At 58.4% G+C, this 13,920-nt stretch overlaps 4 protein-coding genes across 6 annotated transcripts; 2 read left to right on the top strand and 2 right to left on the bottom strand.

Moving 5' to 3' along the window:
* The first annotated feature begins 134 nt into the window (after positions 1 to 134).
* Positions 135 to 1,387, top strand: JDV02_006315 (uncharacterized protein). The gene is made up of 3 exons (XM_047987699.1): positions 135 to 525; positions 593 to 706; positions 773 to 1,387. Exons 2-3 carry the CDS (start codon positions 630 to 632, stop codon positions 1,239 to 1,241), a joined length of 546 nt encoding a protein of 181 aa, XP_047843685.1. The 5' UTR covers positions 135 to 525; positions 593 to 629; the 3' UTR covers positions 1,242 to 1,387.
* RPL15 (60S ribosomal protein L15) lies at positions 1,347 to 3,183 on the top strand (the record flags this gene model as incomplete). Its single annotated transcript, XM_047987698.1, has 5 exons — positions 1,347 to 1,509; positions 1,676 to 1,753; positions 1,826 to 1,917; positions 2,220 to 2,376; positions 2,499 to 3,183. 5 exons carry the CDS (start codon positions 1,347 to 1,349, stop codon positions 2,864 to 2,866), a joined length of 858 nt encoding a protein of 285 aa, XP_047843684.1. The 3' UTR covers positions 2,867 to 3,183.
* A 389-nt stretch (positions 3,184 to 3,572) lies between these two features.
* On the bottom strand, positions 3,573 to 9,299 carry JDV02_006313 (uncharacterized protein). 3 transcript variants are annotated; one of them, XM_047987695.1, is made up of 6 exons: positions 8,710 to 9,299; positions 8,607 to 8,627; positions 8,050 to 8,492; positions 7,082 to 7,256; positions 5,818 to 6,694; positions 3,573 to 5,753 (listed from the first exon to the last, which is right to left on the bottom strand). In XM_047987695.1, exons 1-6 carry the CDS (start codon positions 8,947 to 8,949, stop codon positions 4,318 to 4,320), a joined length of 3,192 nt encoding a protein of 1,063 aa, XP_047843681.1. In that variant the 5' UTR covers positions 8,950 to 9,299; the 3' UTR covers positions 3,573 to 4,317. The 3 variants fall into 3 exon arrangements, with proteins under 3 accessions (XP_047843681.1, XP_047843683.1, XP_047843682.1); XM_047987697.1 differs by having other exon boundaries at positions 7,082 to 8,492; XM_047987696.1 differs by having other exon boundaries at positions 5,818 to 6,586; positions 8,607 to 8,732.
* A 3,155-nt stretch (positions 9,300 to 12,454) lies between these two features.
* Positions 12,455 to 13,020, bottom strand: JDV02_006312 (uncharacterized protein). The gene has a single exon (XM_047987694.1). It carries the CDS (start codon positions 12,990 to 12,992, stop codon positions 12,612 to 12,614), a length of 381 nt encoding a protein of 126 aa, XP_047843680.1. The 5' UTR covers positions 12,993 to 13,020; the 3' UTR covers positions 12,455 to 12,611.
* Positions 13,021 to 13,920: the final 900 nt, after the last annotated feature.

Raw genomic sequence — 13,920 nt, 5'->3', positions numbered from 1 at the left:
CAGCAGCACTCGGGCAGCTCCATCGCTCCTGCCGCATGTGTTTGTCAGCCCGGGAATGCCAGCGCACATCACCTGATCCAACGTTATATATGGAAGGAGCAACTCTGGCGGAGAGAACTCAATCCCATCCTTGACGCTGCTCGAAAATTGTTTCACAACTACTTTCCTGTGCCCTCAACCGCAGGCCCCGTTGAGATTCACCAACTGAGTCGAACAGCCGTCGCGATCTCTTAAACAAAGCACACAACACGACTACCTTCTTGTCTCTACAGAGTTCCAATCGGCACAACAATGGCACCCGTTACACGACGAAAGAATCGAGCTGCGAAGGGTAGGCAGTCTTGTATCACTGAAGGATTTGCTGTTGATTGTATCGTTAGCGGACGACACCGCAGAACCACACGGCGAGGAAGCGCCCGCATCACGAAAAAGGGCACGCGCAGCGCCAAAGGTCGCGAAGCCAAGGAAGAAACCGCGTACACAAGAAGAGAGCTCCAGCGAGGATGAAGGCAGAGAAAGTAGCAGGTTCCGCTACCCGTTGCCGCTCTGTCAATCGGGAGGCAAGCCGCTCACGTTGATCGCCTTGTGCTAGAAACTTTCTCGCCAACTCAAAGAAAGCCCAAAGCGCTATGGACGCGAAGTTGGCGGCCCGCAACGAGGCAGAGGAATTGTGCAACCTCGTCGAGGAACAGCTGACTTTTGGACCGCAAGTCATTTCCCAGTTGTTTTATTTGAAGCACCCTCACGCCACTGACATGAAAGCATTTAAAAGACCCGATAAATGCGTTCCCGCGATCGAAGACCTGCCTCCAGAGATTTCGGCGGTCATTAGTCGTCCAGGTGGCTGTCCTCCCAAAGGAGCGCAGCACAATGAGACGTTTATCAAGGCCCGCAAATGCTTGCAGACCTGCGCTGAAATAGCGAGGCAATATCAGGAATTCAATAGACGGCCTACTGGGATCAAGAAACCCAACTTGGAGTCTTGGAATCAGGACGTCAAGGACTTGAGGGCACTGAACCATCGCGCTATGACCATGTCAATTCAGGCGTTGAATGGCATCGTCATGGCAAGAGCCCAGAGGGACGCCGGACGAACAAGAGACGAAATCGATGCGATTGCATCGGAGCTACTCGAAGGGGCTATCCCAAAGGACATTGAAGATACATGGGGTACGATGGCACGGAAGGTTGTGAAGTTGCTTGGTAGTGCGGCCGAGCTGCTGCCGATGGAGGTTGAGTAGTGGGATGTACACAAATGGTGGTGAGGTGGTAAGGTCTGAGCTTTGAAATGCTTGAGCTTCGTTTTGGAATCGAGGGCAAACATGGCACAACTTAGGCCCATGCATATGAGTGTGGAATCCTCGAAATACGACTTGCTGTTGCATCCAAGTGCATCTTTCTTTTGGGGTGCAACGCAGAACAGCCCACTCATCCCGCCTTGCACGAGCGGCAAAAGGAGAACATGGCAGGCCTGTGAGGGCCCAGTCAAGCCGGTGAACCAGCATCTGAGTGGGTCAATGGATGACTAAGCTGCTCAGTGTCCCAACGGTCACCTCGGGTGCCTTGCTGAGGGCAGTGAGGGGCAAGGCCTAGCGCCCTAAGGCCAGAACGGGACTAGCCCATCGCTTAACCCACAAACCGCTTTCAATTTTCACCATTGCCCGGGAATTTGCAGTTTGTGGAAATTTTGACCTCTGCTCCTCCTCCCTCTCACCACTACTAACCACCGGCAGGAATTTCACCTCACAATCCGGTTCGTGCTGTCTCTCCGCCCGATTCAGGTCGACAAAGACGAATTGCTGTCGTACTGACATTTGCTCAACAGCCAAGATGGGTGCCCTCAAGTATGTCGAGGAGCTTCAGAAGAAGAAGCAGTCCGATGTGATGCGCTTCCTTCTGCGCGTGCGCTGCTGGGAGGTATGCTGAGACCCGACGTCGACTTTTTCCCTCTCCCTCCCGGACGAGCAATCGATCGTGGCCGAACGAGTTCCTCTCTGTCCGACATATCTCTACTGTCGTCGCCGCTGCTGCTGGTGCTGCCGCATACCCTCTTGTCCGAGACGAGGTTTCCACATGGATCTGGTAGCGGGATAGCCGCCGCGCGCGCACGCACACACAGTGAGGGAAGACGGGAGAAGGGGACAAGGAGCCGGCGAGGCCACGCCGAGATGCTCGTCCCATACTATACACTCGTTGAACATTTGCTGAGAGTGCTATAGTTCCGTCAGCTGAACGTCATCCACCGCGCCTCGCGCCCGTCGCGCCCCGACAAGGCCCGCCGCCTCGGATACAAGGCCAAGCAGGGCTATGTCGTCTACCGCGTCCGCGTCCGCCGCGGTGGCCGCAAGCGCCCCGTCCCTAAGGGTGCCACCTATGGTATGTCCACGAACCTAGGACTTTGCCAGCGTCTCCGAGGCCTGCATGGCTGGAGAGCGCTTGACAGCACATCACGGTGTGGCAAAAGCATCAGATTGCTGACCGGTGGATTCGCGCTGCAGGCAAGCCCACCAACCAGGGTGTGAACCAGCTCAAGTACCAGCGCTCCCTCAAGTCCACCGCCGAGGAGCGTGTCGGCCGCCGCTGCGCCAACCTGCGCGTCCTCAACTCGTATTGGATCAACCAGGACTCCACCTACAAGTACTACGAGGTCATCCTCGTCGACCCCCAGCACAAGGCCATCCGCATCGACCCCCGCATCAACTGGATCGTCAACCCCGTGCACAAGCACCGCGAGTCCCGCGGCCTCACTGCCACCGGCAAGAAGTCCCGCGGCCTCAACAAGGGCCACCGCTACAACAAGACCAAGGCCGGCCGCAGAAAGACCTGGAAGCGCCACAACACCCTGTCCCTGTGGCGCTACCGATAAGCGTCTCGTCGCTCTGCCGCGCGCCGTCGCTCTTACTCTTCAGGGCGTGCGTGAGGCTGTGGCGGCTGTGGTGCCGCTTCTGACGCGCGACGTTGTCGTTGCTCCCGCCTCGGGGGCTTCTTACCTCGGCGCGGCTGCGGGCCCGGTGCTAGGCGCGGTGTTTGGTTGGGGGATTGCATGCATGCTTGCGTGGAACGGGATCGCGATTGGGAGCGCCTTTTCACGTCTGGTAGTCTGATACACACACAAAAATTATGGAATGAAAGAACACTATAGTTTCCCGTAGTTGACGAAAGTCTACGGCGATAACTCACTCCCTCCGCTTGTGTCACTCTGCTGTGGTATATCATACATGATATGTTCCAACTTCCGAGTTGCTCGGACTCGAAGAGCCCTAAGCCACGCACCACCTCCCCGCTAGGCCTGTCCTGTCTCCGCGTGAGACCCCTGGCAAATCGCTACGAGCTTTGGGCTACAAGCTTAGCATTGCAAAGGCATGGCCTGTGGAAGGCACATATGAGACTACAGAGAGGCTTCGGTATATGAGTAATATCTTAATGGGCTGCCCCTTATGCGTCACTAGAAATTTCTATGTGCGAGCGATTATCCTAGCATTACGCTCAGTCCACCCGTCAGGAAAAAAGTCATGTCGAGGACCACACAAGTATGCACGAACGAGCCTCTGTTTTTTTTTCTTACAAAGCAAGGTCGATTTCTTTTCTGTCTCTAAACTCATACAAACACCGCGAGAAAAAAAAAAGAGAAACCCGGAGAAGCCTCCAGCCAGCACGACGTCTCTACCCCAAACGTGCGCGCACACCCCCAAGTTAATGCCGGTCCCCGAGTCCAGACGTCCTTCCTTCCCCCGCTAACATGCCGCAATAAGCGACATCAATGGCAAGAAGGCACGCTCTCATGGTCTCTCGTCGGCCGAAGCCATCAATGCAGATGGCGTGGCACATGTTGCAGAAGAAAAGAGGCAAGATGCAGGCGCAACAACAACAGAGAATTCGAAAATCGAAGGGGGAAAGGGAAAAAAGAGTTCAAGGGCTCGTCTATGCCGATGGAGATGTGGTGACGATCCTAGTACACATACAGGATGCCGTTGTCGGTCCGGTTTCTCTAGTGCAAGAGTTTGATGGATGTGGACCGGTGAGCGTTTTCGTTTCCAGACTTCCTTTCCTTGGGTAATGTACACACAAAGCTCCCGCGAGGGTGCTGTGCTGGTCAGAGTGAGACGTCGTGTTATCATGCCAAACGTACGGTCTTGGCGTCAAGGTTTGCTCTTCGCGGCTCATTGCAAACGCGGAGCAAGGAAAATCGTCAAGTCATGGCCGTGTCGTAACCGTGCTGCATGAGAATGCCACCCAGTGGCCTGGAAAGAGGATCATGAAAACCGTTGTACAAGCAAATGGTCCTCTGGGTGGCAGTACACTTGAAGGGAAGGTAGTTTACACCCAGCGTGCCTCGCTGGTGTCCGTCGAGGAGTTGTTCGGCGTGTACTCGGCCGGCGGCATCTGGCTGAACTGGGGCTGCTGGACAGGGCCAGGCTGCATGTGGCCTTGCTCTGCTTGGCCTTGCTGAGCACCGGGCTGTTGAACGGTGTGCAGCTGCTGCGGCTGCTGCGGCTGCTGCTGGGCGGGCTGATACTGCGCCGGTCCAGACGTCGTTGCGCCGGGGGCTCCCAAGGCCGTGGTGCCGGAATGAATCGGGCCATTCTGACGCATACCCTGCGCGGCCAATCCTGACAAGCTGCCACCGTTGGTTGCGAGTCCATTGCTGGCCAACATGGGAGCGTTCCCAGACATGCCACGAGTATGACCATGACCGGGACGGATGGGGATCTGACCTTGGGTGTTGTCGGCAGGGGTAGCCTGGCCGCTGGAAGCCGCGCTCCCACGATTGTCGTACATGGCGATCTTGGCCTGGATGCGACGCCCGTAAGGAGTATTGCGGATTTGTGGGAGAAGCGGGCGAATGGCCTCGACCAGGCGATACTTCTGATGTGGCGTGGCGAACTCCAGAGCCGTCTGAACGACGTAATTGCCGAACGAATCCCGCAAGTTACGGTCAATCTCCTGCGGAGCAAGCAGCTCGTCGACAATCATGTCCTTGGACTCGGGTCCAGCGCATCGGAGACACTTCTCAATCACATTGGAGCTAAACTTGTGACGAGACAACGATCCGACGCAGCCTTTGAAAGATTGGACGACAGGGTCCGTGAAGCTCGGCTCGTTGAGGTCGATGATGTACTGAACGACATAGTTGCCGAAAGGGTCCTGCACGAGAACACGAGCATGGCCCGTGATGCGGTCGACCAGCCAAGACTTCTGGTGGCCGGAGGCGTGGTCGATGCAACGCTGGAGCACACAGCATCCGTGTCGATGCGTGCCCACATCGACGCAGTTGTTGCCAACCGCATCAAAGATGAACTGGGCATCGGTCGAGGTAAGCTTGTTGAGGCACTTTTGGATGACGTGATTGCCGTTGAGGTCCTGGATGAGCTCAACAACTCGGAAGCGCAGGGCCTCAATGATAAGTCGGACCTGCTGTCCAGTGTTGACGAACTCAATCATCTTCTGCAGAGCTCTGGTTCCATGCTGGTTCAAGGCGATGCGGACCATGTCCTGTGACGCGTTTTGAATCAAAACGGTACGCTCGTCGTCATTGCAAAACTCGAGGAGCTTTTGGCACAAATAATTACCAAACGGGTCCATCATAAGCTCGATGACATGTTGGTTTGTCTCCTCCCAGATCATGGTGACCTGGCTCGGATTGCGTTCCTCGAGCTTTTTCTGAAGATAGCGACAGCCGTGCTGATCCTTGCACAGGTCGTAGATTTGGCCTCGGAACGAATCCAGAGGCATGTTGTGGTACCGCGACATGGCTGCCAAGTTTGATCAAGTTAGCATAAGTGCGTTTGGGGGGGTGGCGTAGCTGCTTTGACTGACCTTCATTATCCAGCTGGCGGCGGTGCTGGATCACACGTGCCTGGCTGTCACGTTGACCGGCCGGGTTGTATGGCATGGAGCCGTAGCCGGTGTAGTTCTGAGGGGGGTACACCGTGTTTCCGTTGTTGACGCCGTTCATGTTCATCTGCTGCATTTGCGCTGCAAGCATCGGCATGCCAAAGTTTCCCGCGCCGTTGGCACCAGCTGGAGCATATCCATTGGTGGGGAAGAAGCCGTGGAACTGGCCTGTAGGGGCTGCGCTGGTAGGCGACGAGATGGCCGAAGCGCTCGATGTTGGCGCTGCCGACGTGATGCTTGGGCCAAATGGTGGCGCGCTAGCATGAAGCGCGGACTGGATGGACGGGAAGCCGCCCGCTTGCTCTCGGCCACCGTTGGCGTTGCTGTCGCTCGACAGCTCGCGGTTATGACCGCGGGTAGGCAGGGCACCAGCGGGGATGCGGCCGATGCTGGCGTTGTGATTGTGGAAATGCTGTTGAGCATGGTTGTTTGCGTTGCCTCCCATTATAGCAGCGCCTGCCGGGTTCTTAACCGTAGGCACGTCATTGGCAGAGAAGGAGCTCTGCAGTCGGGGCGGGGTGGTGTTCATGTTGTGGTTGGCGGACGGATTCATGATGCCACCAGACGACTCGATCGCGTTCTCCGAGATATACTTGAGATCAAGTGAGTGGCGAAGCGAGTTCGGTCGGCTGCCGATGCTTGCAAGGTCCCCAGCCTGGGCCGAAGACACCCCGTTGATGGACGAGAGGCTCTGTTGCGGGCGGTGATGGTTAACACGACTCCAGCGGTTGATGGCGGATGCTTCAGGGTTAGGAGACGGGGAGAGCGCAAGATCGAGCGCGGCAGAAGACGCTGAAAGCTGGACCAAAACACAAATGTCAGAAGAACAGGGTGATGACAATGCGTGGTAGAAGTACAGGAGATCCCCCAACACAGCGCCTGCAATGTTGCGGAGCAGCGATGCAGAAGTGAGAGGGCGGGAGAGGCGTGCGTGCGGTGTGCGCGACGGGATGAGGGAACTGGCCATGTAAACAAGGCTCCGGGGCATCAGACGTGGTTCGCAGCCTCAGGCGCCTAGGGTTTGATCTCGCTGTGAATCGGCCAAGCAGCAGAGAACGGCCCCCTGTGCGCAGTGACTGCTCTCCGTGAACAGCACAGTCACAGCAACCCGAGGCTAGCGTGGCCCCAGCCCCATGGCAACAGGCACAGCAACGCATAGAACAAGAGAGAAAAGAAACGCTCTTACCATCTGATCTTCCCGCCTCACGAGAGTGGGGAAATGCTCGTCAGGCGTCTGCCCGCGATGGAGCGCCTTGGGTTCTTCGTCGCCAAACAGGAAGCGCGTAGTGTTGGTCTGGTCGAGATTCATGTCGTACAATCCGTTTCGCGACCGAGTTACCGGCATTGAGTAGCGATTCAAGCTGTTGGCGGAGTCGGTCAGTGGTGCATCAGCTCGCGTGGGAAGCATGAAGTTGAAAGATGTTTGATGCAACGAGCCCTTGGTGCGGGTGGAGGCGGACAGGCTCGCGCGCAATGGCTGCGGTGCACCGTGCTGAGGCATTCGAGCAATTAAGGCAGCAATCGCGGGTGCACAGGTAATTGCAGTGAAAGCTGAGCTCTTCTGGCGGGTCAAGCACGGTCAACAAAGCGCCTGCACTGGCAGGAGGTGTGCTGGAGGCAGGGAGGTAGAGGAAGAAAAGCGGCGACAAGGAGGGTAAATGACAGGCTGTGTTGTTCGGCGGACACAGCGATTTGATAAGAGGCAGGCGTGGAGCGGCAGCAGCAAGCCTCTTGCGATGTTTTGTGACTCGACGACGTCCCGTCGCAAATGCAGTAGCAGCCTCGCTCGAGACTTCAGGTGCACCTCGCGAACGAGGAGCACAGGCTGTGTTGGAGGAGAGTTTCGGCGTTGACCTGCACTCTGGGTCCAGTGAGCCGGGCCGTGGAAGCTTGACAGGCCCCAGTTGATGCGCTGGTCATCGACCCAAAGCCAGACGGTGCTAGAGGTACGAGCAGTGCACATCCCCGTTACCCTGCGCATCGCCTGGAGCAGAGTCACGCCGCCACTCGTGATGAGCTCTACTATGCAGGCCCTCCAGGTAATGCGCGTGGTCGAAATTGCACAGAAAAGAAGAAGTAGCAGGTTGACGAACGCAAAGTGGAATTCACCAATTCGAGGGAAAACAACAAGCACGGGGGGGCAGGGGCACGTACGCATTGGTTGACCTGTGGCTAGTCGGGTCCTGACGGACAGCCTCCTCCTTTTCCTCGTCGTCACTGTTTCGACGAGTGGTGGGAACAGAGCGAGAGGGCATCGGCTCTTCGTAGCCGTACCGGTTCTGTATGAGGCCCGAGGGCGGCGAGGTCAACTGCGAGCCTGAACGAGCAGGGCGGTTGAACAAGCCCGGGGGAGAAGCCAAGCTCGACATGGAATAACGATTCGGCCTCGAGAACATGGATGGGAAGCCCGAGTTGTCGCGATACTCGGGCGGGGTCGTCGGCTCAGACTGATGGCCGGCCAGTCTGCCGATTTCCTCCTCCATCTGAGCGAGCTCCTGGGCCTCGCGTCGTTGTCGCTGGTCGAGACGCTGCATCTCCAGCTCGAAACGGTGGCGCTGCTCTCGGATCCGCTCATACTCCAACTTCTTCTGCTCGATCTGCGGGTATGGGTCAGCAACTGGCCCGGTCACTCTCGCTTCCGACTCCCTCCCAGATTGTATGGTCGTCCAGCATCGTGGCAGGGGTTGAGCACTTGCATCTGGGTAGCGTACCAGCTGAACCTTGTGTAACGTCTGCGGCTTTGACAGTTAGCCAACATGCTTTGGACAGCCAGACGACGCTCCGAGGTCGACGTGACGGGGCACAGGGACGGACATTATATTCCGGGTTGGCGTCGAGGCCCGGGCCGCGCTGTGGCGAGCTCATGTTGGAGTTGACCGACGACAGGGTCGGGACGCGGCCTGAGTCGGTGGTGAAGCGTCGAGGCATGTTGGCGCGCTGGTCGTGGGGGCCCTGTTGGGGCAGGCGAGCACCATTGCGAGGGGGCGAGACGAAGCTGGCCATGGGCGGCTCGTTGCGCGGCGACTGCTGGGCCCGGAAGCGCAGCTCGTCCATGGCGGTGGCGATGGTGGTCGAGGGGCGAGGGCAGGACAGGACTCGTACACGCCGAATTGGCACCGTCTACTCGTATGTCGCTGCCGGCATGGGACAAGGAGCGTCGCAACAAGTCAGCAGGCGCTGCCCGGTGGAGGACAGAGCAAAAAAGGAACCAAGACGACGATGCCGGGAGGCGGGGTGATGGACAACTGGACAAGTCGGTGCGGCCTGTGTGGGCATGGGTCTGGGCCAGGCCAGGAGACAGGGGGTCGACGATGAGGGTTGGTGAAGAGGGCTCTGGTCTGCTCTGTCAGGGCCACCACTTCACGACCTGCAAAGAGGTGAGGTCTGGGCTGGCGCTGTCCGGGGCTGTAGGGTGCGTCCGCTGGGCGGTGGACGACAGGGGTGCCCGACGGTGGTCCCGGGGGCTCGTCGGCGGCGGCGGCGGCGTTGTCGTCTGCCCTGGGATGGCGCCCTAGAGCGAGCGACAGGCGGGTCGTCGTCGTCGTCGTGGTTGGCGGCTGGGGGGGGGGGCGCCGAAGGCAAGGTGGTACCCTCCTTGTGCGAGTACTGGCTACTGGGCTAGGTACATTGCCTTGGATACGTACATGGGGGGTACTCGGGCCAGGACCTCCAGCTCTCATCAGGTGAGGTTGGGAGCCCGGGGGAAGGGGCTTGGGACGGGAGGAGAGGAGGGGGGGGGGGGGGGTTCGAGGAAGGGTCGGGTGCACATTCGGGGTCCAGCTTCAGCGTGGCATGGAGGTACAAGACCAGCTCGGCCGCGTCCCCCTTTCGTACTCGGTACCCGGCCGCTGGCCAGCGACGCGCGCACTAGCAATCCGCCCGATGGCGACGCGAGCCCCCCCCGTGGAGCGGACAGGTAACACGCATCGGGGACAACCTTGAAGGTACTTTACCTCTACTGTACCCAGTCATTAGTAGGTCAGGTACTGAAGTTCTGCAGTACTAAGGTACCTTAGGTTCCGTATCGTACCTCTGTATTCGGGCCACTGCCCTGCAAAGGTACGAGATCTCGGCGGCACCCAATCATCGGGCATACGGCGGCGCAACTCAGGGCGCAGACGTCTGATGAGAGACACGCAGCACTCGCTCGGGAGACACAGACGGATCAGCCAAGCGGAGGAGGGGTCCCCATCGGCTGGCGGGCTGGGTCGTCTGCGAAACATGACTTGTGGGTGATGATGCTCCATGGCATGGCTTCTGGCTGTTATTCCGAGACGGCCCCTGAGCACTTGGTAAGGTGGTCCGGGTACTTGCTTTCAGAGTGTCGAAGCGTCGAGCTCCTACCAACGTTACTACTTGTATACTTTTACTAGCTCGCCTTCTCCCAGCTGTCTAACAACCTTTGCTCAGCAGAGCCCATGACGCCTCGTGCCTTGGCCCTCGGCCTTGCTGGGTACAGCAGCGGGACAAGCATCTCATGCAACGTAGAACAGCAAATCAGCGACAGAGTGACAGCAAATAGGGTGCGGGTGATGGTGCCCAGTAACCGCCCGCCTAGTGATGAGTTGGACCGCCCTGGCAGGTCCGGCCACCCGCTCCTTGCGGACAGCCCAGTCGGGGGCGGGGGTTTGGTGGTGGTGGTGGTGGCGGCGGCATCTACAAATTACTCAGTAAGAAAGCGCATAGACACATTGCACGCGCATCTCGGAGCCAGTGGGCACCGGACCATCCAAGGACGAGCACAAGCAGGGCATTCCTCGCCATCTGTGTCCGCGTCGCTGTCGACGCTGTGCGAAGCCGTCGCGGCGCAGAAAGCCGGCAACACTGTATCGCTCCTACACGTCACCAAGACTTCACATCCATCTATTCTCAAGTCTACCGAAGCAACGTACTTGCCGCTGGTCGTGCTGCCGCACCGGCAACGTACTTGATACGTATACACACGCGTTGCTCGTGGGCTGCAGGCGACCCAAAGAGGCGGCGAGCGTGGCACCTCTTGCTAGTACTTTGTACACCCTTCCCAGACAGTCACTCTGCCAACTGCGTCCAGACTTCACCGGCAGGTGTTTCCTCAGTACCGAGTTGACCAAGGAGTCGATGAGCTAAGTCGGGAATCGAATTCATTGCTTTGATCCGTATCTAGGACGCGTAATTGATAACCTTTCGCTTCTCCGAGAGGGTTCGTCGCACTGCACTTGCCCCTCTCGTCTCGCGTTGCCGGCCCACTTCCTCGATGCCGCCCCCCCCCCCCTCCCCCTTCTTTTCTGCGGCCAAGCAAGGTACTTCATACGTACCTCTCACCAAATAGTTACCTTAGTTAGTACCTCTATAGGCGACGTCAGTTGTGGACCCTGCGTGTCCCACTGACCCTGGCCTGGCTAGCAAAGACTCAAATCTACGAGTACATACTTTTACGGATACTATTAGCCCTAATTCCTGCGAGACAGCTGTCGCCAGCCACGCCGCCGAAACACTTTTTCTGGGGAACTTTATGCGTCCCCCAGCCTTCTAGAGGAGAAGAAAAATTGCAGGACAGCAAATCACCCTCGGGCCCAACGGAAAGGGCCAGTTCGCACATCAGCCACCAAAAGATAGCATCTCGGAGAGAGGTGTTGCTTTGGCGGGGGAGCATTGGAAGTCTGGCTCTTTTTCCAAGACTCGCACAACACCTAACCCTCCCGCGCCATGAATTGTGTGCTTGGCTTGACCGTCCGCCCTGAGCAGGCCCCAAGCTGCCGGCAGCGGACTCAGCGGCTTCTCCTGATTCCATCTGAGGGGCAACACTACCTACCTTCCCCCCGCCCAAGGCAACAGAATCCGGTTTGGATGGCGTCACTGGGCCAGGGCTTTGGTCACAAACCCAACCGCCCAGCCAATACAAGTCACACGCATATAATAACCGCCAAGCGTCCTCTTGTAGATACTGTTGTTTCGCGGCCTGACAGCCGGCCCCGTCGATCACGGAGGCTTGACGAGACGGTGCCGACGGGCAGGGGTTGGCAGGCACTGCCAACCCAGAATATCAAAAACTTGCCTGGTCAAGAGGCTCTTCTTCTTGTGTGTCCAAGGCCGCCGCCCCTTTGGTACTTATCCTGTCCGGAGCGAAGCCGAACTCGCTGCGGCTGCTGCAGCGGCAGACGTCGCCGTGCCCTGTCGTCGACGACGGCCGCCTTGGCGTGCGGCTCCCTTACACGCAGGCCTGGATGCTCCGTCAGTGGATCATGTCACCCTAGCGTGTCAACCACATATGATCGGACGGTTGCACGGCCGAGCACCCGGATCGAGGCGAGCGGTGGATGGTATGCATATCGAGGAGGGCGAGGACTTGGGCGCTCGTGCGCGCTCTGCGCAGCCGACACGCTACTTTGCCCCTCGCGCGTAGTTTCGATGGCTGGTCGAGGCATTTTAGGGCGGTCTCGAGATGGCCACGATCCACCGTCTCGAAGCAAGGTCGCCCTCGCGATAGCAATCCGGAACGCGAACTGAGTAGGTAGTTTGCTGCCCTGCCGAACTGTGTGTGTGGGAGATGCAGCGTCGTCGCCGCTCGTCAGGCAGACATGGCCCAGCAGGTCACCACATGTATCGTCTACCGCCGGGTACTCACTCCCATGGTTGCTTCTGTCACCGAACTGCGGGCGTCCTGTTCCTCTGCAGCCCTACCCTGTCCTATCAGATCTGCCTCCTACACTCGGCCAGTGAAGTCGGCGGCGTCATAGCTACGCACACACGGCGACGCATGTCCAAAGTCCTGAGATTCGCCCAGCCCTGGCCGCCTGGTCTCTGGAGAAGAAGGACAGCGGTGCTGTGCAGACTCGTCTGTCCGGCATCTTCACCGACTTTTGAATGGCTTGCCGCCGAGTGGAGAAGTCGTTGAACTTGGCCGCCGGCCATGTGGGGTTGGGGGAGGCGACACCACCACAACAAAGCTTCCGTCTTGCCGTCCCACCATCATCATGGCATGTCTTGACAGCCTTCTTGAACCTGAGGAGGGACGGGCGGGCGGACGGACGAGGGAGGGAGGGGTCGTTGGAGGGTCCATCTGTGCCAGCCACGCCAAAAAGGACGCCGCTGAGGTGGTTGGGCGGCGCCCAATACATTCAATGGAGGGGGGGAGGAAAGGAAGTGGCTCCGCACTGGCTTCCACGCGAGCATGGATGCTTCTCAAGAGATCGGATGCCATTTCGTCAGCCAGGCAGAGAGGGCTGGTTCGTCTTGGCGAAATCGGAGAATCACAGTACTACTACCTACGTGCGATGTGGAAAAAGGCTGCTACGTAACTCTGCGGATACAGAGAGGGAGGGGCCTACCAAGCACAACAATCTCTGCAGCCTGCAGTCCATTTCACGCCTGTCTGCGCCGCAGCGGTCATGGACCCTGCTTGCCACCTTCTGTCGCCGGTCCACAGAGCGCCTCCTACTAATGAAGGCATTCCGGCTCACAGCGAGAGAAGCGCAACGTCCTTGTTGTTGGCAGCAGGGGATGATCGTCATCGGCGCGGGGTCGGGTCGGCATGGACCGGCTTATCATTCGCAGAACCCCTCCCGGGCCGAGCGGTGGAAGAAGTACAGAGGTGGCCGTGTATTTCGACGCATGCTTGTTTCACCGGCGAAATGGCTTCTTGTTCCGACACCGAGGGATGACGATGCGGCCTGGCGCTCGCGTGCCTCCATCTTGGTGGCGGGCGCCACCTTCGCCCATGAGCTCCAGGCTCTCGCGCCAGCTAGTCGGTCGCTTCAGGGCATAGATGACTCGTCGCCCAACAAAGAGATGCCACGTATGAGAGGCGAGGGGGCCCTCAGGCGAACGCTACATTTTTCTCTTCCACCGTCTGTCGAACTGTATGTTACGGAGTGATTCCTGAGTCTATTTAAGGGCCCCTCGGAATCAAAAACCTTGTGTGAATTCGCCGGGTTAAAGTGAGGGCTGTGCCTGGCACGTGATGGAGAGAACCTTATATTATCGAGCCATGGGTGGTTGCATACTTCAAGAGCCTGTTTGACACTGCCTCGGCGTTGGAGCTTGGCT

Source organism: Purpureocillium takamizusanense, chromosome 5, assembly GCF_022605165.1.
Source record: "Purpureocillium takamizusanense chromosome 5, complete sequence".
NCBI classification, from domain to species: Eukaryota; Fungi; Ascomycota; class Sordariomycetes; order Hypocreales; family Ophiocordycipitaceae; genus Purpureocillium; species Purpureocillium takamizusanense.
The sequence above is the reverse complement of the archived record's forward strand: the minus strand, read 5'-3'. Positions and strand labels throughout refer to the sequence as shown.

Excerpts from the sequence above, each read along its gene's own strand:
- JDV02_006315 (XM_047987699.1), top strand. The coding sequence starts at position 630 with ATGGACGCGAAGTTGGCGGCCCGCAACGAGGCAGAGGAATTGTGCAAC. Across the intron at positions 707-772 it reads GAACAGCTGACTTTTGGACC|ACCCGATAAATGCGTTCCCG; the intron begins GCAAGTCATTTC and ends AGCATTTAAAAG.
- JDV02_006313 (XM_047987695.1), bottom strand. The coding sequence starts at position 8,949 with ATGGACGAGCTGCGCTTCCGGGCCCAGCAGTCGCCGCGCAACGAGCCG. Across the intron at positions 7,257-8,049 it reads AGCCACAGGTCAACCAATGC|CTTGAATCGCTACTCAATGC; the intron begins GTACGTGCCCCT and ends CTCCGCCAACAG. Across the intron at positions 5,754-5,817 it reads CCGCCAGCTGGATAATGAAG|CCATGTCGCGGTACCACAAC; the intron begins GTCAGTCAAAGC and ends CAAACTTGGCAG.
- JDV02_006312 (XM_047987694.1), bottom strand. The coding sequence starts at position 12,992 with ATGTATTGGGCGCCGCCCAACCACCTCAGCGGCGTCCTTTTTGGCGTG.